The 25463-nt window shown below is 42.4% G+C and overlaps 1 protein-coding gene across 2 annotated transcripts in view; it reads right to left on the bottom strand.

The window, feature by feature from the left end:
* Positions 1 to 25463, bottom strand: part of SCCPDH (saccharopine dehydrogenase (putative)) — a 54023-nt gene that overhangs the window by 6333 nt on the left and 22227 nt on the right. For both annotated transcript variants that reach the window (XM_050771765.1, XM_050771758.1), the window contains 5 exons: positions 21926 to 21975; positions 3067 to 3197; positions 2348 to 2465; positions 1408 to 1527; positions 1245 to 1301 (listed from right to left, as the gene is read on the bottom strand). In XM_050771765.1, the coding sequence (XP_050627722.1) occupies positions 1245 to 1301; positions 1408 to 1527; positions 2348 to 2465; positions 3067 to 3197; positions 21926 to 21975 (476 nt within the window). The remainder of the gene's footprint in view (positions 1 to 1244; positions 1302 to 1407; positions 1528 to 2347; positions 2466 to 3066; positions 3198 to 21925; positions 21976 to 25463) is intronic.

Genomic DNA, 25463 nt, shown 5'->3' with positions numbered 1-25463 from the left:
GTTTAATGGGTGTAGAGTTTCAGTTTTGCAAGATGAAAAGTGTTCTGGACATGGATGGTGGTGATGGCTGCACAAAAATGTGAATGTACTTAATACCACTCAACATTTTAAAATGGTTAAGATGGTAAATTTTATGTTTTGTGTATTTTACCACAATAAGAAGGAAAAAGAGGCTGGGCGCGGTGGCTCACGCCTGTAATCCCAGCACTCTGGGAGGCTGAGTCAGGTGGATCACGAGGTCAGGAGTTCAAGACCATCCTGGCCAACATGGTGAAACCGTGTCTCTACTAAAAATACAAAAAATTAGCCGGGCGTGGTGGCGCATTCCTGCACAGTGCTTACCTTAAGTGCACAGGAGGGGGAATTAGCCTTGTACAAGGGAATATATCATCCAGAGAGGAGGAAAGAAGTCAAGATGGGAACAGTGATGATAGGTCTGAAGGTAGGAATTTGAGGGGATCCAAAATGGTGCTCTCAGTTATTTTAGTGAGGTAGGAGTTGGGATAATTTGCAGATAGGGAAGACAGCTGCAGTTGGGTAGATTTTGAAAAAAGCCACTGAGAGGAAATAAGAGGCAGGACTAACGAAAAGGAAAAGAATCAGCAAGTGATGCTAACATTCCACAGAGGGGGAAATGGGAACCTGCTGCTACCATCTGTTCAGCAGTGGGATTTCCCCCGGGGTGCCTGGTGTCAAGGAGATGAAAGCTGATGACCCAAGGCCTGAGCCAGGGCTGGGATCTGTGAGCCAAATGGTAGAAAATGAGGCAGTCCTATTGTTAGGGATGCTGGACACACAGAAATTCACTTGATCCACCATCGGAATCCAGGGGGTGTGGAAGAGGAAGTGAAACTGGGGCAGAGGCGGCACAGAGGAAAAGATAACAGAGGAGAGAAACGAGGAGGAAAAATATTTGAGATTTCTAGAAGTAAAGAGAACACAATTTCTGGAGCTAAATGGCTGGTTCTCATCCTAGCTGGGGCATGTACTAGCTGGAGAAACTTGGGCAGGTTTCTTAGCCTCTGTGTGCCTCAGTTCTCAAATCCGTGAAATGGAGATAATAATAATACCTGCATTCAAGGGTGTTTGAAAAGATTCAATTATCTAATTTACATAAAGCACTTAAAAGAGTGTCTGAAACACAGTGCCCTGTCAAGTGCTAGATGATACTGTCATTGCACTGAGGATAAGTAAAAACAAAGAAAAATATTATTTTAGTGTCTGAATACAAAAGAAAGGATTACCTGTTTTTGTGTTGGGCCTTGTTTTGAAAAATAGCCAAAGGAGAAGAACCATGGGAACTAAAGGAAAAAACAAAAAACAAAAAAACACCTCAGTGATATTTTTTTAAAACCCATGGAAAATACTTCTAATACAAATAATCTAATTTCATAAAATCTTACTTACTTTTATGAGAAGTTGCCTTCCAATTCCAAACCTCACAAAGAATAAAAAGAAAAGTCCTGCAAACATCAGCTTAATAACAGAGGTGATTCCTCCCACAGTTACGTAAGCAGCATACTGAACCTGGATGATGGAGAATACAAAGTTAGAACAGTACTCCCTGCATTTTAGACCAAGTAATACAACAATGTTAGCTACCTGTACCTTTCTCTTCCATCACAAATGTGGAACAAAAGCAGTTTCCACTTTACAAATGCATTATGTTCTGAAACCTTGTTCAGAAACCAGACACTGGGAGCCTATTTTCTGTCTTGTTTGTCAGACCTGGTGAACAGGAAGTGTGATAGTCTACTTTTTAAAGAAAATTGTTTATAAATAGTAATTAGCTTCCCCTACTTGGACACAAAAATCTACATAATCCCTAATGTATCTGAGCTTAGCAATCATACATTACAGAATGCAGAGAATTTCCTAGGAGAAAATGCCCTCCACCTTTTAACTTGAAATATAGTTTCCTCCTGAAGTCTCAGCAATGAAAGCAATTACTTTCCTCACCAAAAGCAGCAGGACGGCACTCCAGGTGTGGCAAGGAGAGAAGGACAGAAAGAGTTCCAGACATTTCCACAAGCAAAAGAGTTTCTAGCAACTGAAACGCTAAACAGGGATTCTGGGGTGCTTATGACAGCAGGATTTCCCATACTGAATTTGCTGCTATTGTGTTACATTAAAAAGATATTCAGCAGCCAGATCTGAAGCAAAAGACAAGGCTGTAAAACACAAAATGTTCTACCCTAATGATTCTGTATTTTTCCAGAGGCTGAAACGTATTATTTAGCTCTTCCTTTTTCTGCCTTATAAACAAAAATATCCCACACTGAATAGATAGGGGAACTGTAACACACACAGAATATTCTTTATTGATAAATAAACCATATATACTTACTGGTGATTCCTCTAAATTTTCATACAAGTAACGTTGAGTCCTCTTTACAACAGACACATCAGATCCCATAAAAGGAATGGAATAACCTTTGAGTTCCCGACAATAAGAAATTGGCCACCTGCAAGACAGGCCTATGAATATTTTGCATTTCCTGCAGTTACAGCTTTGGCTGGTAAATGTCTGAATAAGCAGATCAGTGGCCGGGCGCGGTGGCTCATGCCTGGAATCCCAGCACTTTGGGAGGCGAAGGCAGGAGGATGACTTAAGGCCAGGAGTTTGAGACCAGCCTGGGCAACAAAGAGAGACTCTGTCTCAAAAGGAAAAAAAAAAAAAAAAAAGCCAGAATGCTCCTTTCAACAGCCCAACCCTAAATTCTTATCTCTGAACTCCTCACATATGTCCTGCAGTACAAAACTAAAGTACATTTTTAAAAAAGAAAAAAAGTTCTCACATAAAATTTAGTTGACAGTTAATTTCTACATTGATAGGCAAAAGTCATAAAATTCACTTATTTCCTAGGATTCAAATGTTTTATTATATATGAAGTACTTAAGCTTATGGTAATGTATTAATTATAACTTATTTATCTGTGAAAACAATTCTGAACTTACTACAAAATAGTCCCCAAGCTTTTCTTAGTAACATACTTTATTAATAGCCAACCCAACAACAATATACTTAGACTACATATGTAAAAAATGGATTTTAAGTAAATATACCTTCTCTTCAATTTTGGACCAATGAGTGGGACAGGTTTCAGATTCGACGCATTTCGTAGTTTTCTCAAATTACTCTGATCTCCAAAACCATAAATTGCTGACTTCCAGGTACCATCATGAATGCTCAACCCCTAATAAAATATTTCAAGAGTTAAAGAAACGTGTCTTAAGGGATAGTTAAAAACAATATTTCACTTACATTTGGACAAGACATAATCCCTTATTTAATAATCTTGAGGTGAATTTTCATGACCAGCTAGGGAGCAGTCACATTCATTAGCTTGATCATACTCAATATTTACACCAAGAGAAGCCCTTTCTTTCCCCCTCCTATCATTCTTTATATTCTGTAATAAGTTACTTAGTTTTACTTCACCGATTTTACTCAACTAATTGACCATATTCCTTTAAGATCAGCCACTCTAATCCTTTTTTTTCTGCCCCATATGATCTGCAGAATAGCCACTCTAATCCTCTCTCGATCCTACACAAACTCCTCGACATTTCCGGATATGTCCGTGTGCACATTTATGCATACATACACTGCGTACTGTGCATCTCTCCATCCTGCTACACCTGGATCCCTATCTACCTCCAACACCTCTTACTCCAGCCCCAAGTTATAGATCTGTCTTCCTACAGAAGTCTTGGTAAAATAATCTTTTAAAACATTTAAAGTTCACTAATATGATTTGTATTTTAATTGCTTTCCTCAGTCCCTTGATTTCTTTTTGGTATCATAGCCAGTGCAGAGTCCTTAGTATTTGCTTGATCTTACTCAGACTCTCATTTATTCACTGATTTTTCATCCTTTCATGAGACTTTGGGCTGTCAGTGCCTTCCATTCTACCAATACTCTTTACACCTTCCGCAACCCTTACCCCCAGCACCACCGAGAAACAAGTGGCTGAGATGAGACCCTAGGAGAGGACATGACCTCTGAACTTAATATCACAGCGCTGGCCTTTTTTTTGAGACAGAGTCTCGCTCTTATCGCCCAGGCGGGAGTGCCAATGGCACGATCTCAGCTCACTGCAACCTCCACCTGCTGGGTTCAAGCAATTCTCCTGTCTCAGCCTCCTGAGTAGCTGGGATTACAGGCGCGTGCCACCACGCCCGGCTAATTTTTGTATTTTTAGTAAAGACAGGGTTTCACCATGTTGGCCAGGCTGGTCTTGAACTCCTGACCTCAGGCAAGCCACCCGCCTCGGCCTCCCAAAGTGCTGGGATTGCAGGCGTGAGCCACTGCACCTGGCCTAGCGCTGACCTTTCTTTCCCAACCTCTAGGTGGGCCTTTTAATTCTCTATTACATGAATAAACTTCATTTATTATATTGATTGTACATCACTGTATTATGTCCTTCCTTCCATGTTGTTTACATTGTTTAGGTGAACAGAGTAATTCAGAAAGATTCAAAACCAATTCTGTCACAAGATTTTCAAAGAGGGATATCCGTGAGGCAGATATGGTGGTACCTTTCATTGTTAATAAACAAACGAAGAGCAACAATAAAACCATCAAAAGATTCAGGTTTTCCTATCTCAGCTTTGATGATACTGAAAAGCAGAGATACCAAATCTAACTTTCATTCTGGTACAGATTTATGTCTTCTGTTTTATTAAAACTACAACAGAACTAAAGTCTTAAAGGTTTGATTTGTTGTCTACTCAGTCTGAGCCTAGCCAAAAGGGCCTATGTGAATCTCTACAAATGTGAAGATTCCAAGCACCAGGAGAAAATAGCTTTTTAAAAATCTAAAAATATTTTCTTATACGACTAAGCCATCAAAAATTACATTCAATTAAAAAAAAATTGCCTTTCACAGAAAAATATAGAGATGTACCTACTACAATTTTATTAAATTGTATATTGATATATGTTATGAAGCCAACGTACATGTAAACATCCAGGCCAAGAACTACAGGTGGCCAGCAACTAAGAAGGCCTTCCTTCCATCCTGCCTTTACAGTAATCAAGAAAAATTCTTTTCTTTAGAGTTTAATCACCTAAGAATTCATCCCTAAGCATTACAATTAGTTTTGCCTGTTTCTAAGCTTTACAGAAATGCAATCAAGCATGATTTATTACTTAGCATTTGGCTTTTTATGTTTGAAATTATGATGTCAGGATTTATCACAGGTTGTAAGTAACTCCTACACTGCAGCCAGCCTTTTGACTTTCCTACCCGTGTGTTTTGGGAAACATTCTCAATTTTAAAAGTACACAAGTACATCACTTTTTCATTACATTTAATGCCTCTTTGTCTTTTTGTAGAAGCCATTCCCAACCGTGAGGGCTTCCATAATCCATCTAAACTTGATTTTTGTATAGGGTGCAAAAGTATGAATCCAATTCCATGTTTTCTCCAAGCAGATACTCAATTGTCCCAGCATCATCTCCTGAAAAGCCTCCTTCCTGTTCCTGCCATCTTGAAGCCTGGAGGCCTGCTGGGAGGAGGAATTCTAAACGACAAGCATGTCTGGAAAGCTGTGGTCCAAGGCCATTTTTGCTATGAGCGGGATCTCCAGAACCAAAGGGAGGACACAGCTCTTCTTAAAACTGAAGGTATTTATGGCTGAGATAAAATGAGATGTGATTTGGGCAGGAGATGCGCTTATGTGTACAAAGAATAATACTGACTCCTGGCAGCAAACCAGGCAAAACCACAGTAACATGGAGAAAGGTGACGTGTGCCCACAGGCACAGTGGCACAGTGTGCCTAATTCCAAAGCAGCTTCCTGCTGAGGCCACTAGACATAGCAGCTCTGTGATGCTGTACTCCTCGAGGATCTGATCGAATGAAAAGTAAATAAATACAAATAAAAGTGGATTTGTAAAAAGAAAAGAAAAATGATAGGAAAAGCCTCTCTATCATATATCAAGGGTTTACCCTGACTTAACACCAGGTCTTCATACCCAGGAGTGTCTTTCTGCCTTACTCTCTCTCAAGAATATCTTGCCTGTTCTCAGCCCTTTGAGTTTCCACACACATTTTAGAAACAGCTTGTCAAGATGCACATCAAAACAAAACAAACCAAAAAATCCGTTTGTGATTTTGATGGGAACTGTATGAGACTATAAACAAACTTGAAGAAAATTAACAACTACAAAATGGATTCATATTTTAATCCATGAATACGCTGGATCCTTCAATTTATGTCTTCTTTATGGCCCCTCAATAAACGTTTACAGTTTTCTTCACAGAAATCTTGTACACTTTCTATTACTTACTCTTAGGCACTTGATTTATTTAATGCTATCATAAATGGTCTTTTTTACAAAAATAATCACCTTCTAACCATAGCTGACATACAGAAATACCGCTGATTTTTATATTAATTTCATATCCAGGAACAATAAAAACTACTGTGGAAATAAATGAAACAGAATAGAAAAACCAACAAAACCAAAAGTTGGTTATTTGAAGAGGTCAACAAAACTGATATATTTTAGCTAGACAGACCAAAAAAAAAAAAAAAAGAGAGAGAAAGAAAACCCAAACTACTAAAATCAGGAATAAAAGAGGGAACATTATTACCAACATTATCGAAATAAAAAGGAGTATAAAGGAATACTATGAATAAGTGTATGCCAACAAATTAGATAACCTAGGTGAAACGGACGCATTCCTGGGAAGACACTGTTATGGGCTGAATTGCATCCCCACCCAGAATCAGAAATTGAGATGTTGAAGACCTAACCCCCAGCACCTCAGAATGTGACCTTATTTGGAAAAGAGTTTTACCAGCAGTTCACAAAACTCTTCTATTAATGCTAATGTTATCTGTAAGTTCTTTTTAATTTTCTACATTCACAGTTATATCAGCCATCGAAAATAGTTTTGTTTCTTCCTTTCTAATCTATTTGCAGTTCATTTCTGTTTTCCCACCTTACTCCCCCGGCTAGGATCTGGCTGAAGTAATGATAATGGGCATCTGTGTCTTATTCCTGATGTCAGAGCAAAAGTTTTTAATGTTAAACACTGGGCATCACACTTCTTACAATTTTTGTTTGTTTTAAAGAGATGGGGTCTCTTGCTCGGACATTCAGGGTGGAATACAGTGGTGTGATCATAGCTTACTGCGGCCTTGAACTCCTGGGCTCAAGCTATCCCCGCCTCACCCTCCAAGTAGCTGAGACTACTGGTGCACACCACCACACCCAGGTTGTTACAGCTTTTTAAAAAAAATCTTCCCTGCTATTGTTAGTTTGCTGTAAAAATTTAAAAAAAAATTTTTTTTATTATTATACTTTAAGTTCTAGGGTACATGTGCACAACGTGCAGGTTTGTTACATATGTATACATGTGCCATGTTGGTGTGCTGCACCCGTTAACTCGTCATTTACATTAGGTATATCTCCTAATGCAATCCTTCCCCCCGGTCCCCTCCTCACAACAGGCCCTGGTGTGTGATGTTCCCCTTCCTGTGTCCAAGTGATCTCATTGTTCAATTCCCACCTATGAGTGAGAACATGTGGTATTTGGTTTTCTGTTCTTGCGATAGTTTGCTGAGAATGATGGTTTCCACCTGCATTCATGTCCCTACAAAGGACACAAACTCATCCTTTTTTATGTGCTGTAAATTTAATCATGGATATTACATTTTATCTATCTACTTTTCTCTACTGACATGATCATATGATTTTCTAACTTTAGCCTGTAATGAGGTAAATTATAGATTATACAGTGCCAAACCTTGCGTTCCTGCTCTAAAACCAGTTTGGTCAAAATATATTATTCTGTGTATATATCGCTATTTTTAATTTACTAAATTTTGTTTAGGATTTTTACATCTATGTTCCCATGAGACTAGACCGAACTTTTCCATTATGGAATTGCTCTTGCAGGGTTTTGAAATCAAAGTTACGCTAGCCTTGTCCACTGAATTCATTCAACAAACAACTATTGAGATGCTATTATGTGACCAGTACTGTTTTAGGTGTTCAGTGAATTAAATGAGGACGATCCCTCCTTATGCGGCACTTGCATTTAGAGACAGTGATAAAGCTAACAGAAAAGGTCATATCTAGAATTTAGAAGGTGGGGAGCACCACAGCAGAAGAGAAAAAGGACAGCAGATAACATGAACTGCTAGTGCTAGGCAAGGGAGGTGGTTTGCAATTTTAAATAGGATGGTCAGGGCAGGCTTCAGTTAGAAAAGTGACATTTCAGAAAAGACGTGATGGAGGTGAGGGAGCTAGGCATGCAAATATCTGGGAGAACTGTTTGCAGGCAAAGGAAACCGCCAGTAAAAAAGCCCTAAGGCAGGAGTGTGCAGGTGTGTTCAACGAGCACAGCAGAAATCAGTGTCAATGGAGAACAAACGGGCAAAGTGTGGGGGAGAAGGCTGGAGAGGTCACTGGGGCCAGATCGTTCACAACCATTCAAACTACTGTAAGGACCAGGCTTTCTTTCTGAATGCAGCAATTCTGAGCTGAGGAGTGACACGGTCTAGGTTATGTCTGAAAAGGATCACAGTGGCCGTTATGTTGAGCATAGACTGTAGAATAGGTGGTAGCAAGGGAAGTAGTTAAAAAAAAAAAAAAGAAAAAAGGGGTTGGATTCTGACATGTCTTAAGGTAGAGTCAACAAATTTCCTGACAGGTTGCCAGGTCTGGCACTAGACTGCTGTTCTGCAGCTACTCCTTATCCTTCTTCTCTTAAGCTTTTTATTTATACATAAAAACTTGTAGCTGGGAGTGGTGGCACACACCTGTAATCTTAGCTATTCAGGAGGCTGAGGCAGGAGAATCACCTGAACCGGGGAGGCAGAGGTTGCAGTGAGCTGAGATCGTGCTACTGCACTCCAGCCTGGGCAACAGAGTGAGATCCCATCTCAAAAAAAAAAAAAAAAAAAAAAAGAAAAGAAAAAAATTGAATCATAGATTGATTCTGATTGCTCTTGTCAAAGGCAAGTATCTTGGGCCCCCAAAATCACTAAGGAAAACTCTAGCTGAAAACTGCTTAGGGCAAACCTGCCTCTCATTCTATTCAACGGCTCACTGAGATAGATGCATATCTGACTGCCTCCTTTGGAAAGGCTAATCAGAAACTGGGAAGAATGTAACGGCTGTGTCCCACCTGTCTGTGACCTGGAAGCTCCGTCCCCACTCCCAGGCTTCCTGCCTTTGCTTCAAGCTGTCCCGCCTTTCCAGACCGAACCAATGTACTTCTTACATGTAGAGACTAATGTCTCATGTCTCCCTAAAATACAGAAAACCAAGCTGTGTCCTGACCACCTTGGGCACACGTCGTCCCGACTTCCTGAGGCTGTGTCACGGGATGGGTGTGTCCTCAACCTTGGCAAAATCAACTTTTTTTTTTTTGAGATGGAGTCTTGCTCTGCCACCCAGGCTGGAGTGCAGTGGTGTGATCTCAGCTCACTGCAGCCTCCGCCTCCTGGGTTCAAGTGATTCTCCTGCCTCAGCCTCCAGACTAGCTGCGATTACAGGCACCTGCCACCACACCCAGCTAATTTTTTGTATTTTTTTTTTTTTTTGAGACGGAGTCTCGCTATGTCGCCCAGGGTGGAGTGCAGTGGCCGGATCTCAGCTCACTGCAAGCTCCGCCTCCCGGGTTTTTACGCCATTCTCCTGCCTCAGCCTCCCGAGTAGCCGGGACTACAGGCGCCCACCACCTCGCCCGGCTAGTTTTTTGTATTTTTTAGTAGAGACGGGGTTTCACCGTGTTAGCCAGGATGGTCTCGAACTCCTGACCTCGTGATCCGCCCGTCTCGGCCTCCCAAAGTGCTGGGATTACAGGCTTGAGCCACCGCGCCCGGCCAATTTTTTGTATTTTTAGTAGAGATGGGGTTCCACCATGTTAGCCATGTAGGATAGAATAAATTCCTCTTCAAAGGTTTCAGCCTGTAAATTGTTAAGTACAATGAGTTCTGAGATCCTCTCCAAGAACCAGTGTATCACTATGTTCCACTCCCGTTCTTTGTTCTTTATTTTAAAAGTTTAACTTCCTCGTTCTTTATGTCTCCTTGCCCCTAGTTTCAGTAAACAACCCCCACTTAGCCTCTAGCACCTGCTGGGACCTTAGTCACTCCTGGTCACCTGCTTTGACCTTAGTCACCCTTGGTCACCTGCCCTGACTTTAGTCATCCTTGGTCACCTGCTCTTAGTCATCCGAGTCACGTGTTCTGTAACCATTCTTCCTGCCAAGCTACTCACCCCATCACTCTGGCTTGTACCCCTGCTCTCTTTAAAATAGTCAACCGGATTTAGCTTAGACTGTGTGGTCCAACCCTAGCCAACAGGGGTAGGGGCCCTGTGTCAGGGATAAGAACCCCTTCTCCCTTGTTCAGTTGTGCTCTCACCATTGCTGCATCCACGAGACACACCCTTCTACAGAAGTAAAGTTGCCTCAAGGGAGGAGACCACCCCTCAGTCTGTCTTATGCCCAATTACTGCCTCCAAAGAAAGAAGTAAAAACTAAAAGGCAGAAATGAAATCCACAAGCAGACGGCCCGGCGCCGCGCCCTGGCCTGGTAGTTAAAGATCGACCCCGACCTAATTGGTTATTTGCATAAAAAAAGCACTGGGAAGATCCCTGTCCTGTTCTGTTCTGTTCTAATAACTGGTACATGCAGCCCCCAGTCACGTACCCCCTGCTTGGTCAATTGATCTCGACCCTCTCACACGGACCCCCTCAGAGTTGTGAGCCCTTAAAAGGGACAGGAATTGCTCACTCGGGGAGCTCGGGTGTTGGAGACGTGAGTCCTGCTGAAGTTCCCGGCGGAATAAAGCCCTTCCTTCTTTAACTCGGTGTCTGAGGGGTTTTGTCTGCACCTTGTCCCGCTACGGCCTTGCTAAGAAAATTTATGTTCAGGCCGGGCGCGGTGGCTCACGCCTGTAATCCCAGCGCTTTGGGAGGCCGAGGCGGGCGGATCACAAGGTCAGGAGATCGAGACCACAGTGAAACCCCGTCTCTACTAAAAATACAAAAAATTAGCCGGGCGTGGTTGTGGGCGCCTGTAGTCCCAGCTACTCGGGAGGCTGAGGCAGGAGAATGGCGTGAACCCGGGAGGCGGAGCTTGCAGTGAGCCGAGATCGCGCCACTCACTCCAGCCTGGGCGACAGAGCGAGACTCCGTCTCAAAAAAAAAAAAAAAAAAAAAAAAAAAAAAAAAAAAAAAAAAAATTTATGTTCGAGTGCTATTTCTTTTGCGGCCCCAAAAATTTATTTCTAACAAACCTGGGAGCCCGCCCGGGATTCCCATTCTCCTCTGGGGAAGGGTCTGGTCCTCCCCAGTGAGGAGGCGCGCCCCGCTGCCTTGTTGCAGTGGCCTCAGGGGTAAGGAATCAACACCCACCGGGTGTGACAAATAAACCCGGACTCTCAGCAACGCGGAAAGGAGCTGGCCGGCGACCTGGGGAAAGGGATCCTCACACACCGCAGCGACAAGGTAACTGTGCACAGACCACGGGAAGAAACGTCACGGGAGCGGCAAATTACTTCCTTGGTGGCTGGGGTATTCTGGGGGTGTCGGGAGTGTGTGTGAATGCACGGAGCCTCCAGCAGGCGGCGCTAAAGGACAGGCGAGACATCTCTAATACGCGAGATCGCGCGGAACCAGGACCCAGTGTGGGAAATACCCCGAGCGAGGCAGGGAGCAAGAAGGATAAAGATGGTAACAAGCATATTCCCCTTGACAGCCCCCAGGTCTCGTGTTAAAATACTAGAAGGATAATGGGAAGACCAAAAACAAGAAAATGCAGCTGCTGTCCCAGACCCTTCTCCTGTCCCCACTGTCCCCTCCTTATAACCCTGCCTCTTGGGAACGTCCCAAGCGCCACTCACTACAGTGCTCTTTCCTGAAAGGGCTTCAGCAGGAGATGGAGCAATGCAAAAAGGTTCTTCAGAACTTCCCTTTCCCCTCTTCCCAGGGGAAGAAAGAGCCATGATCCATAGAGCTGCTATGGGAGCCTTGGAACATGAACACCCTCCTGGCCAAAACGTTCCTACAGCAGATCAAAACTTTCCCGCCCAAAACCTCAGGTGGGACAATGACAACGCAGCCCATCAAGAAAATATGCAGGACCTTAGGGAATCGATAATAAAGGGGATCAAAGAATCAGTATCCCAGAATCGTACCCGGACATTTTATATACAGCAAGGGAAAGAGGAAGAGCCTGTAACATTTTTTAGATTAAAGGAACAAATGAGAAAATATGCTAGTCTAGGTCTTGAGGATCCTCTTGGGCAGAGAATGTTAAAACTTCATTTTGTCACCAACATTGGCCAGATATTAATGAGAAATTACAAAAGATAGAGAACTGGAAAGATAAACCTATAGAAGAGCTTCTAAGAGAAGCCCAAAAAGTATATGTAAGAAGAAATGAAGAAAAAAGCAGAAAGCAAAAATTCTGCTGTCTACCATACAACAAAGTACCCAGGGGGCCAGAACCTGTAAAGAACCTAGACTCCCACTCTCCAGGCAATATAAAGAGTACGGAAGAGTAAAGCCAGGAGACTCAAAGGTAGAGAAAAAAAATCTTAGAGGAGAGAGAAAGACTGACAGAGGGAACAGAAGGAATCAAAGAGAGAAACAGAGAGAGAGTCAGAAAGAGAGAGAGAGAAAAGCAGAGAGAAAGAGAGAGAAAGAGACAGGCAAAGAGGGAGTCAAAGAGAGACAGAGAGTCACAGAGACAGAGAGACAGAGAGTCACAGAGACAGAGAGACAGAGAGGGAGCGGCAAAGGGAGAGAAAGAGGACAAATGTTTCAAATTAAAAATAGGTCACTTCAAAAGAGAATGTCCCAAATGGGAAAAAGAACAAAAGTCATATATAAAAGCAAATCAGCTCATACTAAATTTCTGTTAATTCCAGAGGCAGGAACAAACCTATCAGAGAGAGATTTAATGCTAAAATTTGGCTTAGGCCTCTATATCGATCAGGGAAAATTCCTCCCCTCCCTATACTTGCTCCCCACTGCAGACAAAGAACACATTCATCCCAAAGTATGGTCAAAAGACGGGAATGGAGGGGAGTTACAGATTCCTCCGATTCGTATTAAACTTAAAAAATTAAAAACCTCTGGGGAAGTAGAAAAGAGAAAGCAATACCCTATTCCTTTAAAAGCAAGGGTAGATTTAAAACCTATCATTGATAATTGAAGGTCTTCTCCGTGATGGGCTTCTCCAACCCTGTATGTCTCCCTGTAACACTCCAATTCTGCCTGTAAAGAAGCCAGATGGGTCATACTGGTTAGTGCAAGAACTTAGAGCTATTAATCAGCCAAACGGGCTACCGTTTCTTAGCTCTACAACTGGCCTGCTTTGCAGCTAGGTAAAACCTAGGACGTATGGAGTTAAATGCTAGAAAAAGTCAAACCTTATCTGCACGTCTGTCTAGGTTCTAGGCTCTACACCTGGCACTAATTAAAATCCCAAACTTACAAGGTTTTCAACAAAAGTAAAGTTTGCTAAAAGTTAACAGTGTAACATGTACTATCCTAACTTCTAATCTTGTGGCCTTAGGTAGTCTAGTCCACAGACATGAAGGAAGTTTGCTTTGGAAAAGAATGGTTATTATGTTTGACATTAAAAAAAAAAAAAAAAAAAAAAAAAAAAAAAGGAGAATTAGCCAGGCACAGTGGCTCATGCCTATAATCCCAGCACTTTGGGAGGCCGAGGCGGGCAGATCACGAGGTCAGGAGATCGAGACCATCCTCGCTGATACGGTCTCTACTAAACATACAAAAAACATACAAAAAAATTAGCTAGGCGTGGTGGCGGGCGCCTGTAGTCCAGCTACTTGAGAGGCTGAGGCAGGAGAATGGTGTGAACCCAGGAGGCGAAGTTTGCAGTGAGCCGCGATCACGCCACTGCACTCCAGCCTGGGTGACAGAGCGAGACTCTGTCTAAAAAAAAAAAAAGGAGAATTTATGTAAAAAGAATCTTACATGGTAAATTCTTGTTCTAAAGTAAATTAACTGGTTGTTTAAAGAAAGGAATATTTACGACAAGTCAGAAAGTTAAGGCATGTCACAGATTGTCTGTGAAAGTCATGAAAAATGTTATAAAAGGGAATTTATGCAAGAAATGTTGTATAATTTAAAAGTAATTAGGCCTCCTGAATGTAAAACTATTGAAGAAACAGTTTATGTGCAAGGTGTGTAAGGAAAGTAAAATACACTTTTGGTAAAAGGATTACAAGGAGGCATAAGAATGTGAATTTTTACCTAAATTAAAACGTTAAAAAATTGTTTTGAAGGTTTAAGCAAGTTTTGAAACGTTAATTGTAAAGGAAATTCTGTGTGTCAACATGTTGGCTAAAGTTTCTGTAAACTGGACATTAAAATAAAAGCACAATGGTTTTTTCTTAAAGTACTAACCTGTTCTTTAACAAAAATTATAAAGGGTTGGCTGGGCGCGGTGGCTCAAGCCTATAATCCCAGCACTTTGGGAGGCCGAGAGGGGCGGATCACGAGGTCAGGAGATCGAGACCATCCTGGCTAACACGGTGAAACCCCATTTCTACTAAAAAATACAAAAAACTAGCCGGGCGAGGTGGCGGGCGCCTGTAGTCCCAGCTACTCGGGAGGCTGAGGCAGGAGAATGGCGTAAACCCGGGAGGCGGAGCTTGCAGTGAGCTGAGATCCGGCCACCGCACCCCAGCCTGGGCAACAGAGCAAGACTCCGTCTCAAAAAAAAAAAAAAAATTATAAAGGGTTAAAAAGAGTCTATAAAAATCTTAACTTATGGCCAGACATTACAATTGGATAAATATGTCTAAAAGGTTTTATTAAAATTGAGTTTAACATTAATAGCACACTAATAAAAAGGTGAAAGGTAGCTGATCTGGTATAAAATCATACAGGAAGCACTGTCAAATATAAAATGGTGTTTGGCTTTCTGTGGTCTAAAAACTAATGAAAATAGGTGCTAAAGAGAATTGAGAAGGAAATTGGATATTGCCAGACCAGAGAGAAATGTTATCCAAACCCCTTATGAGAGAAATCTTGCTCCAGCTGTACCGAGGGACCACTGGGGGCCCCAAGCCCTGTGTGGCGCAGTCCTCGGAGTTTATGGGTGCATAGGAATTTACACCCTGGCCAAACGGGTTACAGACAATTGCTCAGTATGTAAGAAAACCAATCAACAAACTATAAAAGGACTACCCCTTGGGGGAAGCAGTCCAGGCTTAAGGCCATTCCAAAGTATCCAGATTCATTACACAGAGATGCCTCCAATTGGTGGTCTAAAGTATCTATTAGTAATAGCAGATCACCTTACTCATTGGGTAGAAACTACTCCCTTTTCAAGTACAACTGCTAGAAATGTAGTCAAGGCATTAGTTGAAAATCTTATACCCAGGTTTAGACTAACAGAAAGCATTGATTCAGATAATAGGACTCATTTCACTGTACATGTCATGAAGAAATTAGCCCAGGTACTGGAGTAATTTCGTGGGAATATCATACTCCCTGGCACCCATCTTCATCAGGAAGAGTGGAAAGAAAAAAACCAAACTCTAAAAAAAGCCACCTAACCAAATTAGTCTTAGAGACTCGGGTGCCATGGACTAGCTGCCTTCCCACTGCCCTGCTGAGAATCCGAACTGCCCCTGGGAAAGATGTTGGCTTATCCCCTTATGAAGTGCTGTATAGGTTGCCCTGTTTGCCCTCCACTGCTGACATGCCCACAGTCAAAACAAAAGATCAGTTCCTCAGAAATTACACATTGGGTTTATCTTCCACTTTCTCTTCCCTCAGAACTACAGGTCTTTTAGCACAGGTACCACCCCTAGAGCTTCCAGTACACCAACATCAGTATGAGGACCATGTCCTCGTCAAAAGCTGAACGGAAGGAAAACTCGAACCAGCTTGGGAAGGACCCTACCTAGTGCTTCTCACCACGGAGACCGCAGTTCAAACAGCAGAAAGAGAACTCATCACACCTGGGTCAGAGGAGCACCACTGCTCCCGAATCATGGACAGCTATTCCAGGGCCAACTCCAACCAAGCGAAAGCGAAAGCGAAAACGGGTTTGAACCTCTTACCTTGCATCTCTTTCTTCTCCCCTTCTACTGCTAGTCCTCTCGTTATTAGTGTGACCAGGTCAAGTTCACCCCAAACCACTACTTTTGATGCTTGCCTTCTGATGCCCTGTGAAGATGTGTCAAACCAGAGGCAACTCTCCACTTCAGAAAAGCATCTTTATCCTTCTTCCTAGCACTCCTCAGACTGGAAATCTGTTAACTGAGATCAGTTAGTTTGGGCGGGCGTTGACGAAGAGTCCAGTATGAACTGGGAATCTTGTCCTCCTAGAGCAGAGCTTCTCTGCCGAAATGCGTCCAACGTGCTATAAAAGACCAAAGAGCAAGGATGGACGGCCCCAACTAGTACTTGATGTTTCTTAAAACCATATATTCATTTTACTGAAGGAGTCTCCCCTCCCCATTGTTAGCTGAGCCAATGTAATCCAGCACAGATTACCACCTCTGCGCCCCAGAGTTCTTCCCCTTCATTGGCCGTTTCTATGGTGTAGGAGAAGTCTCAGGGAAGGACCCCATAGGATCTTTTGAAATGCGCTTCATTGCCTCCTCACATCCTGCACCTCCTTCTCCCTCTCCTAAATTCTCTGCTAACCAAACCTTCTCTCGTTATATACCCAATGATAAAACCTAAGTAGATGTTGTAGAGGTTAAAGATTTAAAACAAACTATAGCAATTGAAACAGGGTATCTGGACGCAAATGCTTGGCTGGAGTGGATTAAATATTCTGTTGGCAAGCTAAACAAAAGCAACTGTTATGCTTGTGCAACAGTCAGGCTAGATACCCAAATTGTCCCCTTTCCACTTGGGTGGTCCTCTCACAACCGGGCGTGAGCTGTACAGTAGCTCTCTTCCAGAACCCCACAGCCCGAGGCGGTGAGTCATGCAAGACTCTTTCATTGCTGTTCCCTGAGGTCAAGAGCCCTGTGGGCAGCCCCCGAGAGCCATCTGGCCTCCAGCCCCTGATATTAACTTCACCTCGTGCCTTTCACAGCAGAGGGAAAAGTTAGCATTCCCTGGAGACTTTAGGGGGTGCAGCGAAACCAAGACTCTTCAAGAGCTTGCCAACCAGTCTGCCCTTGTTCATCCCCGAGCAGGTGTATGGCAGTACCGCGGGGGATACTGCTGGGTACTCTGCAAGTCATTAGAGCAGCACTTGTGCTCTAGTCCAGCTGGCCATCCCTTTCACCCTAGCATTCCGTCAACACGATCAAAAAGAAATCATGAAAGAAGTGCCCCACATGGGTCCTTTGACCCTCATGTTTTATATAAATGCTATTGGAGTTCCATGAGGAGAACCAGATGAATTTAAAGCCCGAGCTCAAATAGCTGCAGGATTTAAGTCAATATTTTCATGGGTGACAATTAATAAAAACGAAGACTGGATAAATTACATCTATGATAATCAGCAGTGGTTTATTAATTACACCAGGGATACTGTCAAAGGGACAGCAGAACACTTGGGGCCCACTGGCCAGATGGCCTGGGAAAACAGAATGGCCCTAGATATGATAGTAGCCGAAAAAGGCGGTGTTTGTGTTACGATAAAACTCAGTGTTGTACCTTTATCCCAAACAACACTGCCCCCACTGGGAGCATAACGAGGGCCTTACGAAGACTCACCGCTTTATCCAATGAACTAGCTAAAATGCTGGAGTCGATAACCCTTTATCAGGGTGGTTAGAAAGGTGGTTTGGTAAATGGAAAGAACTCACAGCCTCAATTCTCACTTCTCTTGCAGCTGTAATAGGTATACTCATTCTTGTTGGGTGCTGTGTCATACCGTGCATCCATGGGCTGGTACAAAGACTTATAGATGCAGCACTTACTAAAACCTCCCATAGCTCTCCTCCATCTTATTCAGATCAGCCTTTTCTTTTAAAGCACAGAGTCGAGCAGCAAAGCCAAGACACGTTTAAAAAGTTTGAAGAGGAAATAATATGAAAATTGAAAGGAGGGAAATTGTAGGATAGAATAAATTCCTCTTCAAAGGTTTCAGCCTGTAAATTGTTAAGTACAATGAGTTCTGAGATCCTCTCCAAGAACCAATGAATCCGTATGTTCCACTCCCGTTCTTTATTCTTTAAAGTTTAACTTTCTTGTTCTTTACGTCTCCTTGTCCTTAGTTTCAGTAAACAACCTCCTCCTAGCCTCTATCACCTGCTCTGACCTTAGTCACCCTTGGTCACCTGCTCTGTTCTTAGTCATCCTGAGCCACCTGTTCCATAACTGCTCGTACCCCTGCTCTCTTTAAAAGAGCCAATCAGAATTAGCTTAGACTGTGCAGCCCAACCCTAGCCAATATTGGAATGACACAGCAGTAGGGGCTACCTGTGTCAGGGATAAGAACCCCTTCCCCTCCCCTGTTTAGGTGTGCTCTCACCATTGCTCCATCCGCAAGATGCACCCTTCTATAGAAGAAAAGTTGCCTTGCTGAGAAAATTTATGTTCGAGCAAAAGAAAATTTATTTCTTTTGCAGCACCAAATATTTATTTCTAACAGCCAGGCTGGTCTCGAACTCCTGACCTCAGGTGACCCACCTGCCTCGGCTCGGTCTCTCAAAGTGCTGGGATTACAGGTGTGAGCCACCAGGTCCAGCCTAACTTTCTTAATTAACTGAAACCTGTCTCCAGATTTTCTGGGTTCACACTCTATTACCCCAGGTCACATTGACTGGCTTAAGAACAAGCAAAATGACTAATCTTCTCTATTGTTTGACATATAAACTGGGCAGCTCTTCCCAAGAAATCATGAACCTTTATGACAAAGTATACCTGAGGATGCCAGTACTTCCCTGCTCCATCCAGAGCCTACACAAAGAAAAGTAGCAGAAACGAAAGAGACAAAAAAGGAGAAACAAGAGGGGAAAAAAAGAGTTCGGACAGTATCATTTGAACATCTAGATCCAGCCATATGATTTACCTTCAGGCATTTGGTTACATGAATCAATAGATTCTTTTTTGTTTTGTTGGTTTAAGCTGGGTTTCTAACATATGCTACCAAGGGCCCCAAGGATGCACTTCTCATTCCTGTTTCTGAGCCTTTGTTCCAGTTGCTGCCTTTCACCTGCCAAATGCTATTCACTTTTCAAAGCTAGTTTCAATAAGGCCTCTATGGAGCATTCCCAAATTACTCTCACTATCACTTATTTTTATTTTTGACACAGCCTCTTGCTCTGCTGCCCAGGCAAGGGTGCAGTGGCGTCATCTTGGCTCACTGCAACCTCTGCCTCCCAGGTTCAAGCAATTCTCCTGTCTCCATAACCTGAGTAGCTGGAATTACAAGCATACGCCACCAGGCCTGGCTAATTTTTCTATTTTTAGTAGAGACGGGGTTTCACCATATTGGCCAGGCTGGTCTCAAACTCCTGACCTCAAGTGATCCACCTGCCTCGGCCTCCCAAAGTGCTGGGATTACAGGCGTGAGCCACTGCGCCTAGCCATTTATTTTTATTCTTATAAGGGAGGAGAACACCCCTAATATTGTCTTATGCCAAATTTCTGCCTCTAAAGAAAGAAGGAGTAAAAACTAAAAGGCAGAAATGAAATCCACAGGCAGACAGCCCGGCCGGCGCCCTGGGCCTGGTTAAAGATCGACCCCTGACCTAACCGGTTATGTTATCTACAGATTCCAGACATTGTATGGACAAGCGTTGTGAAAGTCCCTGTCCTGTTCTGTTCTATTCTGTTCTGATTACCGGTGCATGCAGCCCCCAGTCACGTACCCCCTGCTTGCTCAATCAATCACGACCCTCTCACGCGGACCCCCTTAGAGTTGTGAACCCTTAAAAGGGACAGGAATTGCTCACTCGGGGAGCTCGGTTGTTGGAGATGTGAGTGTGAGTCTTGCCAAAGCTCCTGGCCAAATAAAGCCCTTCCTTCTTTTTTTTTTTTTTTTTTTTTCTTTTTTTGAGATGGAGTCTTGCTCTGTCACCCAGGTTGGAGTGCAGTGGTGCGATCTCCGTTCACTGCAAGCTCTGCCTCCTGGGTTCACGCCATTCTCCCGCCTCAGCCTCCCCAGCAGCTGGGATTACAGACACCCACCACACACCCAGCTAGTTTTTTGTATTTTTAGTAGAGACGGGATTTCACCGTGTTAGCCAGGATGGTCTCGACCTCCTGACCTTATGATCCACCCGCCTCAGCCTCACAAAGTCCTGGGATTATAGTTGTGAGCCAGCATGCCCAGCCAGCCCTTCCTTCTTTAACTCGGTGTCTGAGGGGTTTTTTCTGCGGCTTGTCCTGCTACACTTATACTCTACTAAAGAGTCTGTGTAACCACAAGTGGTAGCATATTTTACATAGCTCTTTATGTTAATCTGAACCCACAATCTAGACGAAGACAGTCATTCCTCTTATTAAACACATTCCGCACCACTCCACCTTTGTCTTTGATTCACTATTTCCTCTTCCTTCACATCTCCACAGCACCAGCCCTTGAAATTCAGTCTATATCCCAGCTTCTCCAGAAAGTTCTTGATCTCTGGACTCTTAGTTAGATATATTCACCATACTCAGAATCCCACAGTATTTCATCTGATCTCTTCAATAACAAACATTTTTTTCTTTCCTGCCAAACTAAATTATTACACTTTAAAGGTAGAGTTTGTATCTTATTCAATTACATGCCATTTTCTCCTGCACAGTTACTGTATGCATTTGCACTACTATACAATATTTGTTGAATGAATATAATTTAGAACAAATACTTTGGAAGCCACAGTGCAGACCTAGAACTGGGTTAGGCACTATCGGCAATAAAAGTCTTGTCATAAAACATGGTCCTTTCCCAGAAATGCAACTGTCTTATGTTCCCGACATCAATGTCTTCTGTTACCAAATACACTGTAAATTCAGTGAGACTAGATTTACCTCATATACCTCTTTTTGGTCATGACAGTACCTAAGTTATGCTCAGGATAAAAACTATGCTGACTTGCACTAAGGTGAAAATTTTCCTAGCCAACAACATTTACTGTGCACCAATGATAAAGGCTTTAGTGTTGAGATCATGATAATTCATTCTAATACAATGAACACTGCAGTTGTTTTTAGAAGAAATTATATTTTAGGGGCCCGGCGCAGTGGTTCATGCCTGTAATCCCAGCACTTTGGGAGGCCAGGGTGGACAGATCACTTGAGGCCAGGAGTTCTAGACCAGCCTGGCCAACACAGCAAAATACCAACTCTCATGAAAAAGAAAAAAAACAAAAATTAGCCAGGTGTGGCGGCACATGCCTGTAATCCCAGGTACTCAGGTGGCTGAGGCAGGAAAATCACTTAAATCTGGGAGGCCGAGATTGAATAAGCCAAGATCACACCACTGCACTCCAGTCTGGGCAACAGAGTGAGACTCTGTCTCAAAAAAATAAAATAGCAGGGCACGGTGGCTCACGCCTGTAATCCCAGCACTTTGGGAGGCTGAGGTAGGCGGATCACCTAAGGTCAAGAGTTCCAGACCAGCCTGACCAAAACCCGTCTCTACCAAAAATACAAAAAAATTAGCCAGGCATGGTGGTGTGCGCCTATAAGGCTGACGCAGGAGAATCACTTGAACCCAGGAGGCAGAGGTTGCGGTGAGCTGAGATTGCGCCATTGCACTCCAGCCTGGGCGACAAGAGCATAACTCCATCTCAAAAATAAATAAATAAAATAAAATAAAAAGAAAATAATGTATATTTCAAGTCAAAGTAATCTTGGTATCTTTTAAAAAATTAAACATGGTGACTTTCACACATTAAATATTACACATACATAAAAAGTTAGTCTAAATATGTTTTAAGACACATGTGTCATTTCCAAAATATTTTTAATATTAACTTGAAACAACACAAGACAAACAGAAAACCAACCTCAGGGCCTGAATGTATAGTCAGGAAACTTTCCACAGCAGTCAAAGTACCTAAAAGAGCAGGAGAATGGTAAAAAGCAAAATAAAATCTAAATTATTTAGGACAAGTAATAATAAACAATGCCTATTCACTTAGAGACTAGCTTTTCTAAGCCTACAGCTGACATAGAAAATCTGTACAGATAACAGTTTTATTATGTTTTTGTACACAGACTTAAGAAGTAGTTATGGCCAGGTAAACCATCAGAAAGACTAGACTAGCATAAACTCTATTCGCTAGTACCGACAAAATCTTTTCTAGTATTTAAAAACTGATGACAGTAAGAATCACCCCCAATAAGGCAACAATTGAGCTCACTCGAATCCTGGTGGCACAGGCCTATAATCCCAGCGTTTCGGCTCGAATGCTGGTGGCACAGGCCTATAATCCCAGCATTTTGGGAGGTCAAGGCAGGAGGTCACTTTCTTTCTTTCTCTTTTTTTTTTTTTTGAGACGGAGTCTGTCACCCAGGCTGAAGTGCAGTGCAGTGGCGCGATCTCGGCTCACTGCAAACTCTGCCTCCTGGGTTCAAGCGATTCTCCTGCCTCAGCCCCCTGAGTAGCTGGGATTACATTTTTAGTAGAGACAGGGTTTCACCATATTGGCCAGGCTGGTCTCGATTTCCGGACCTTGTGATCTGCCCACCTCGGCCTCCCAAAGTGCTGGGATTTCTGGCCCCCATCTTTTTTAGAAAAATTAGCCAGCTGCAGTGGCATGTATCTGTAGTCCTAGGGACCACTACTACCGTACTAGGGAGGCTGGGGTAAGAGGACTGCTTGAGCCCAGGAGTTCAAGGCTGCAGTGAGCTATGATCGCGCCACTGCACTCCAGCCTAGCCTAGGCAACAGAACAAGAGCTTGTCAAAAAAAAAAAGAAAGAAGAAGAAAGAAGTTAGATCCATGGGAATTATTCTGCTTTAAAATATGACAGCTTTCAAGAGGCTTATTAACAATGGGTTACAATGAATGTACACAAAAACTATCAAAACACCCTTTGTGATAGCTTATAAAACACTAAGACTACTAAAATGAAACAAAAATAAGTATAAAATAAAAATTGGAAACCAAGCCAGGAAAAAGCAGACATCAAGTATATTAACCATGAAGACTAATATGCAGGCATAGTGGTTAAGCATTTAATTAATTATTGAGTTTCTCAAGAACAATGAGGCAAAAGAAAAATATAATGGCTGGCTAATTCTCAAAATCTGATAAATGAAATATATTCATTCCTTAAGTGACAATGTTCCTGCTTTTAATTCTAAGAGAAAATTAAAACATGGGGCCTTACAAAGTTGACACCAAGCAAAATAATAAATAACCACATAATCAACAAAGCTGTTACAGCAGAAGAGAACTATAGCCAGGTAAACGTTATTAGTCTGGCCACAGACAAAAATAAAAAACAGATCATTCAAATATAACTCACTAGAGGCGATTCCAATGGTTACTAAAAGAATGTGGCCTGGGTATGTGGCTCTGTGATCTAACCCCATCCACAGAACACCTAAAGCGTAATCTAATAAAAGTGGACCACCTGCATCAACGATCAGCTGACTGACTTCTAGCGTTCAGTATCCGAAAAAAATGTTTACACAAACCTTAAACTAATATTTCTCCCTTACGAAGGAAAAAGTCTTATTCAAATAAAAGCAGAGAACAACCTCAAGAAACAGGATTATCGTGAAGAAAACTAAACTTCACAGACTTTAAAGAATTATTTTAATAAATGGAGACATATTAGGTCTAAGGATTGGAACACTGAATATTTTGAAGACGTTCAATTCAGATTTCCCTTTTTAATTGGAATGGTTCTAGTGTTTAACTATTCATTACGTATGATACAGGCTACTGCCTTCTGACATTCATTCATTCATTCGTTTATTTGAGACGGAGTCTTGCTCTGTCGCCCAGGTTGGAGCGCAGTGGGGTCATCTCGGCTCACTGCAACCTCCGTCTCCTGGGTTCAAGCGATTCTCCTGCCTCAGCCTCCCGAGTAGCTGGGACTACAGGTGCCTGCCACCACGTCCTGCTAATTTTTTTTTTTTTTTTGCATTTTTAGTAGAGACAGTATTTCACCATGTTGTCCAGGCTGGTGATCCAACCGCCTTGGCCTCCCAAAGTGCTGGGATTACAGGCGTGAGCCACCATGCCCAGCCCTGAAATTTATTATGTAAGAAACTATTCTATTCCTAAAAATGTAAAATCACTAAATGGTGTGAATTCTCAATTTTCAAATCATTTTTTGAGATGGGCACATAGCTGCTCACCTCTGATATGATTATATAACTTCCTAATGCTAAACCTTGGTCTCAATATATTGTTCTTCTAAAATGCCACTGGATGAGCTGGGCATGGTGCCTCACGTCTGTAAATCCCAGCACTCTGCCAGGCCAAGGTGGGAGGATCACCTGAGGCCAGGAGTTCAAGACTAGCTTGGGCAACATAGTGAGACCCCATCTCTACAAAAATTTTATAAAATTAGTTGGGTATGGTGGCATAAGCCTGCAGTCCTAGCTACTTAGGAGGTTGTGGAGGGAGCACTGCCTGAGTCCAGGCGTTTGTTACAGTGAGCTATGGCACAGCAAGATCCTGTCTCTTAAAAAACTTTTTAAATGACACTGGATTTATTAAAATTTTATATAGTATTTTCTTTTTACTTCTAATTTCACAAGCAAGCAAGATCTGTAGTTTGTGTGTGTGTGTGCTATCTTTGTTGGACTTTGGTTTCACAGTTATGCTTTTTAATATACGCTGGAACATTTTCCAATTTTTTAAGTCTAGAACACTTTATATGGCACTGAAGTTACCTGTTTCAGGTTTGTTTTTTGTTTTGTTGTTGTTTTGTTTTGTTTTTTGCTTTTTTTCTAAGAGACAAGGTGTCACTCTGTAACCCAGGCTAGAGTGCAGTGGTGCAATCACAGCTTACTATAGCCTCAAACTCCTGGGCTCAAGTGATCCTCCTACCTTAGCCTCCTGAGGAGCTAGGACTGACTACGGGTGTGTACCACCACATCTGGCTAATTTTTTATTTTATTTTTTAGAGATGAGTCTTGCTATGTTGCCCAGGCTGGTCCTGAACTCTTCGCCTCGAGAGATCCTGCTGCCTCAACCTCCCGAGTAGCTAAGACTTGGGAGCAAGCCACCACAGCCTGCTCAGGGAATTTTCTAAACCAGACACTCTTAAATATGTAAAACATTAGTAACTTCAAATGTTTTATTGTAATATTCATTATTTTATCCATTATTAAATAACTGTCTCCAATTCTGTGTTCAATACTTTCTAGCTTTGATGGTTAAAAATTTAAAACCTTTTTAAACTATAATATGCAAATTATGCTTTAAAATGTGCTGATTCCTAAACAAAGCAAGCTTGAATTTATAATGGTCGCCAAAGGTGTTTTCCAGAAATTTGACGGCTCAAACCAAACTATACTAAGACAATAATATATCACTGTAAAATACAGTGTTATCCATGTCTCAACAATAGTCTCAATAGC

Source organism: Macaca thibetana, chromosome 1 (genome assembly GCF_024542745.1).
Source record: "Macaca thibetana thibetana isolate TM-01 chromosome 1, ASM2454274v1, whole genome shotgun sequence".
Taxonomy (NCBI): domain Eukaryota; kingdom Metazoa; phylum Chordata; class Mammalia; order Primates; family Cercopithecidae; genus Macaca; species Macaca thibetana.
The sequence above is the reverse complement of the archived record's forward strand: the minus strand, read 5'-3'. Positions and strand labels throughout refer to the sequence as shown.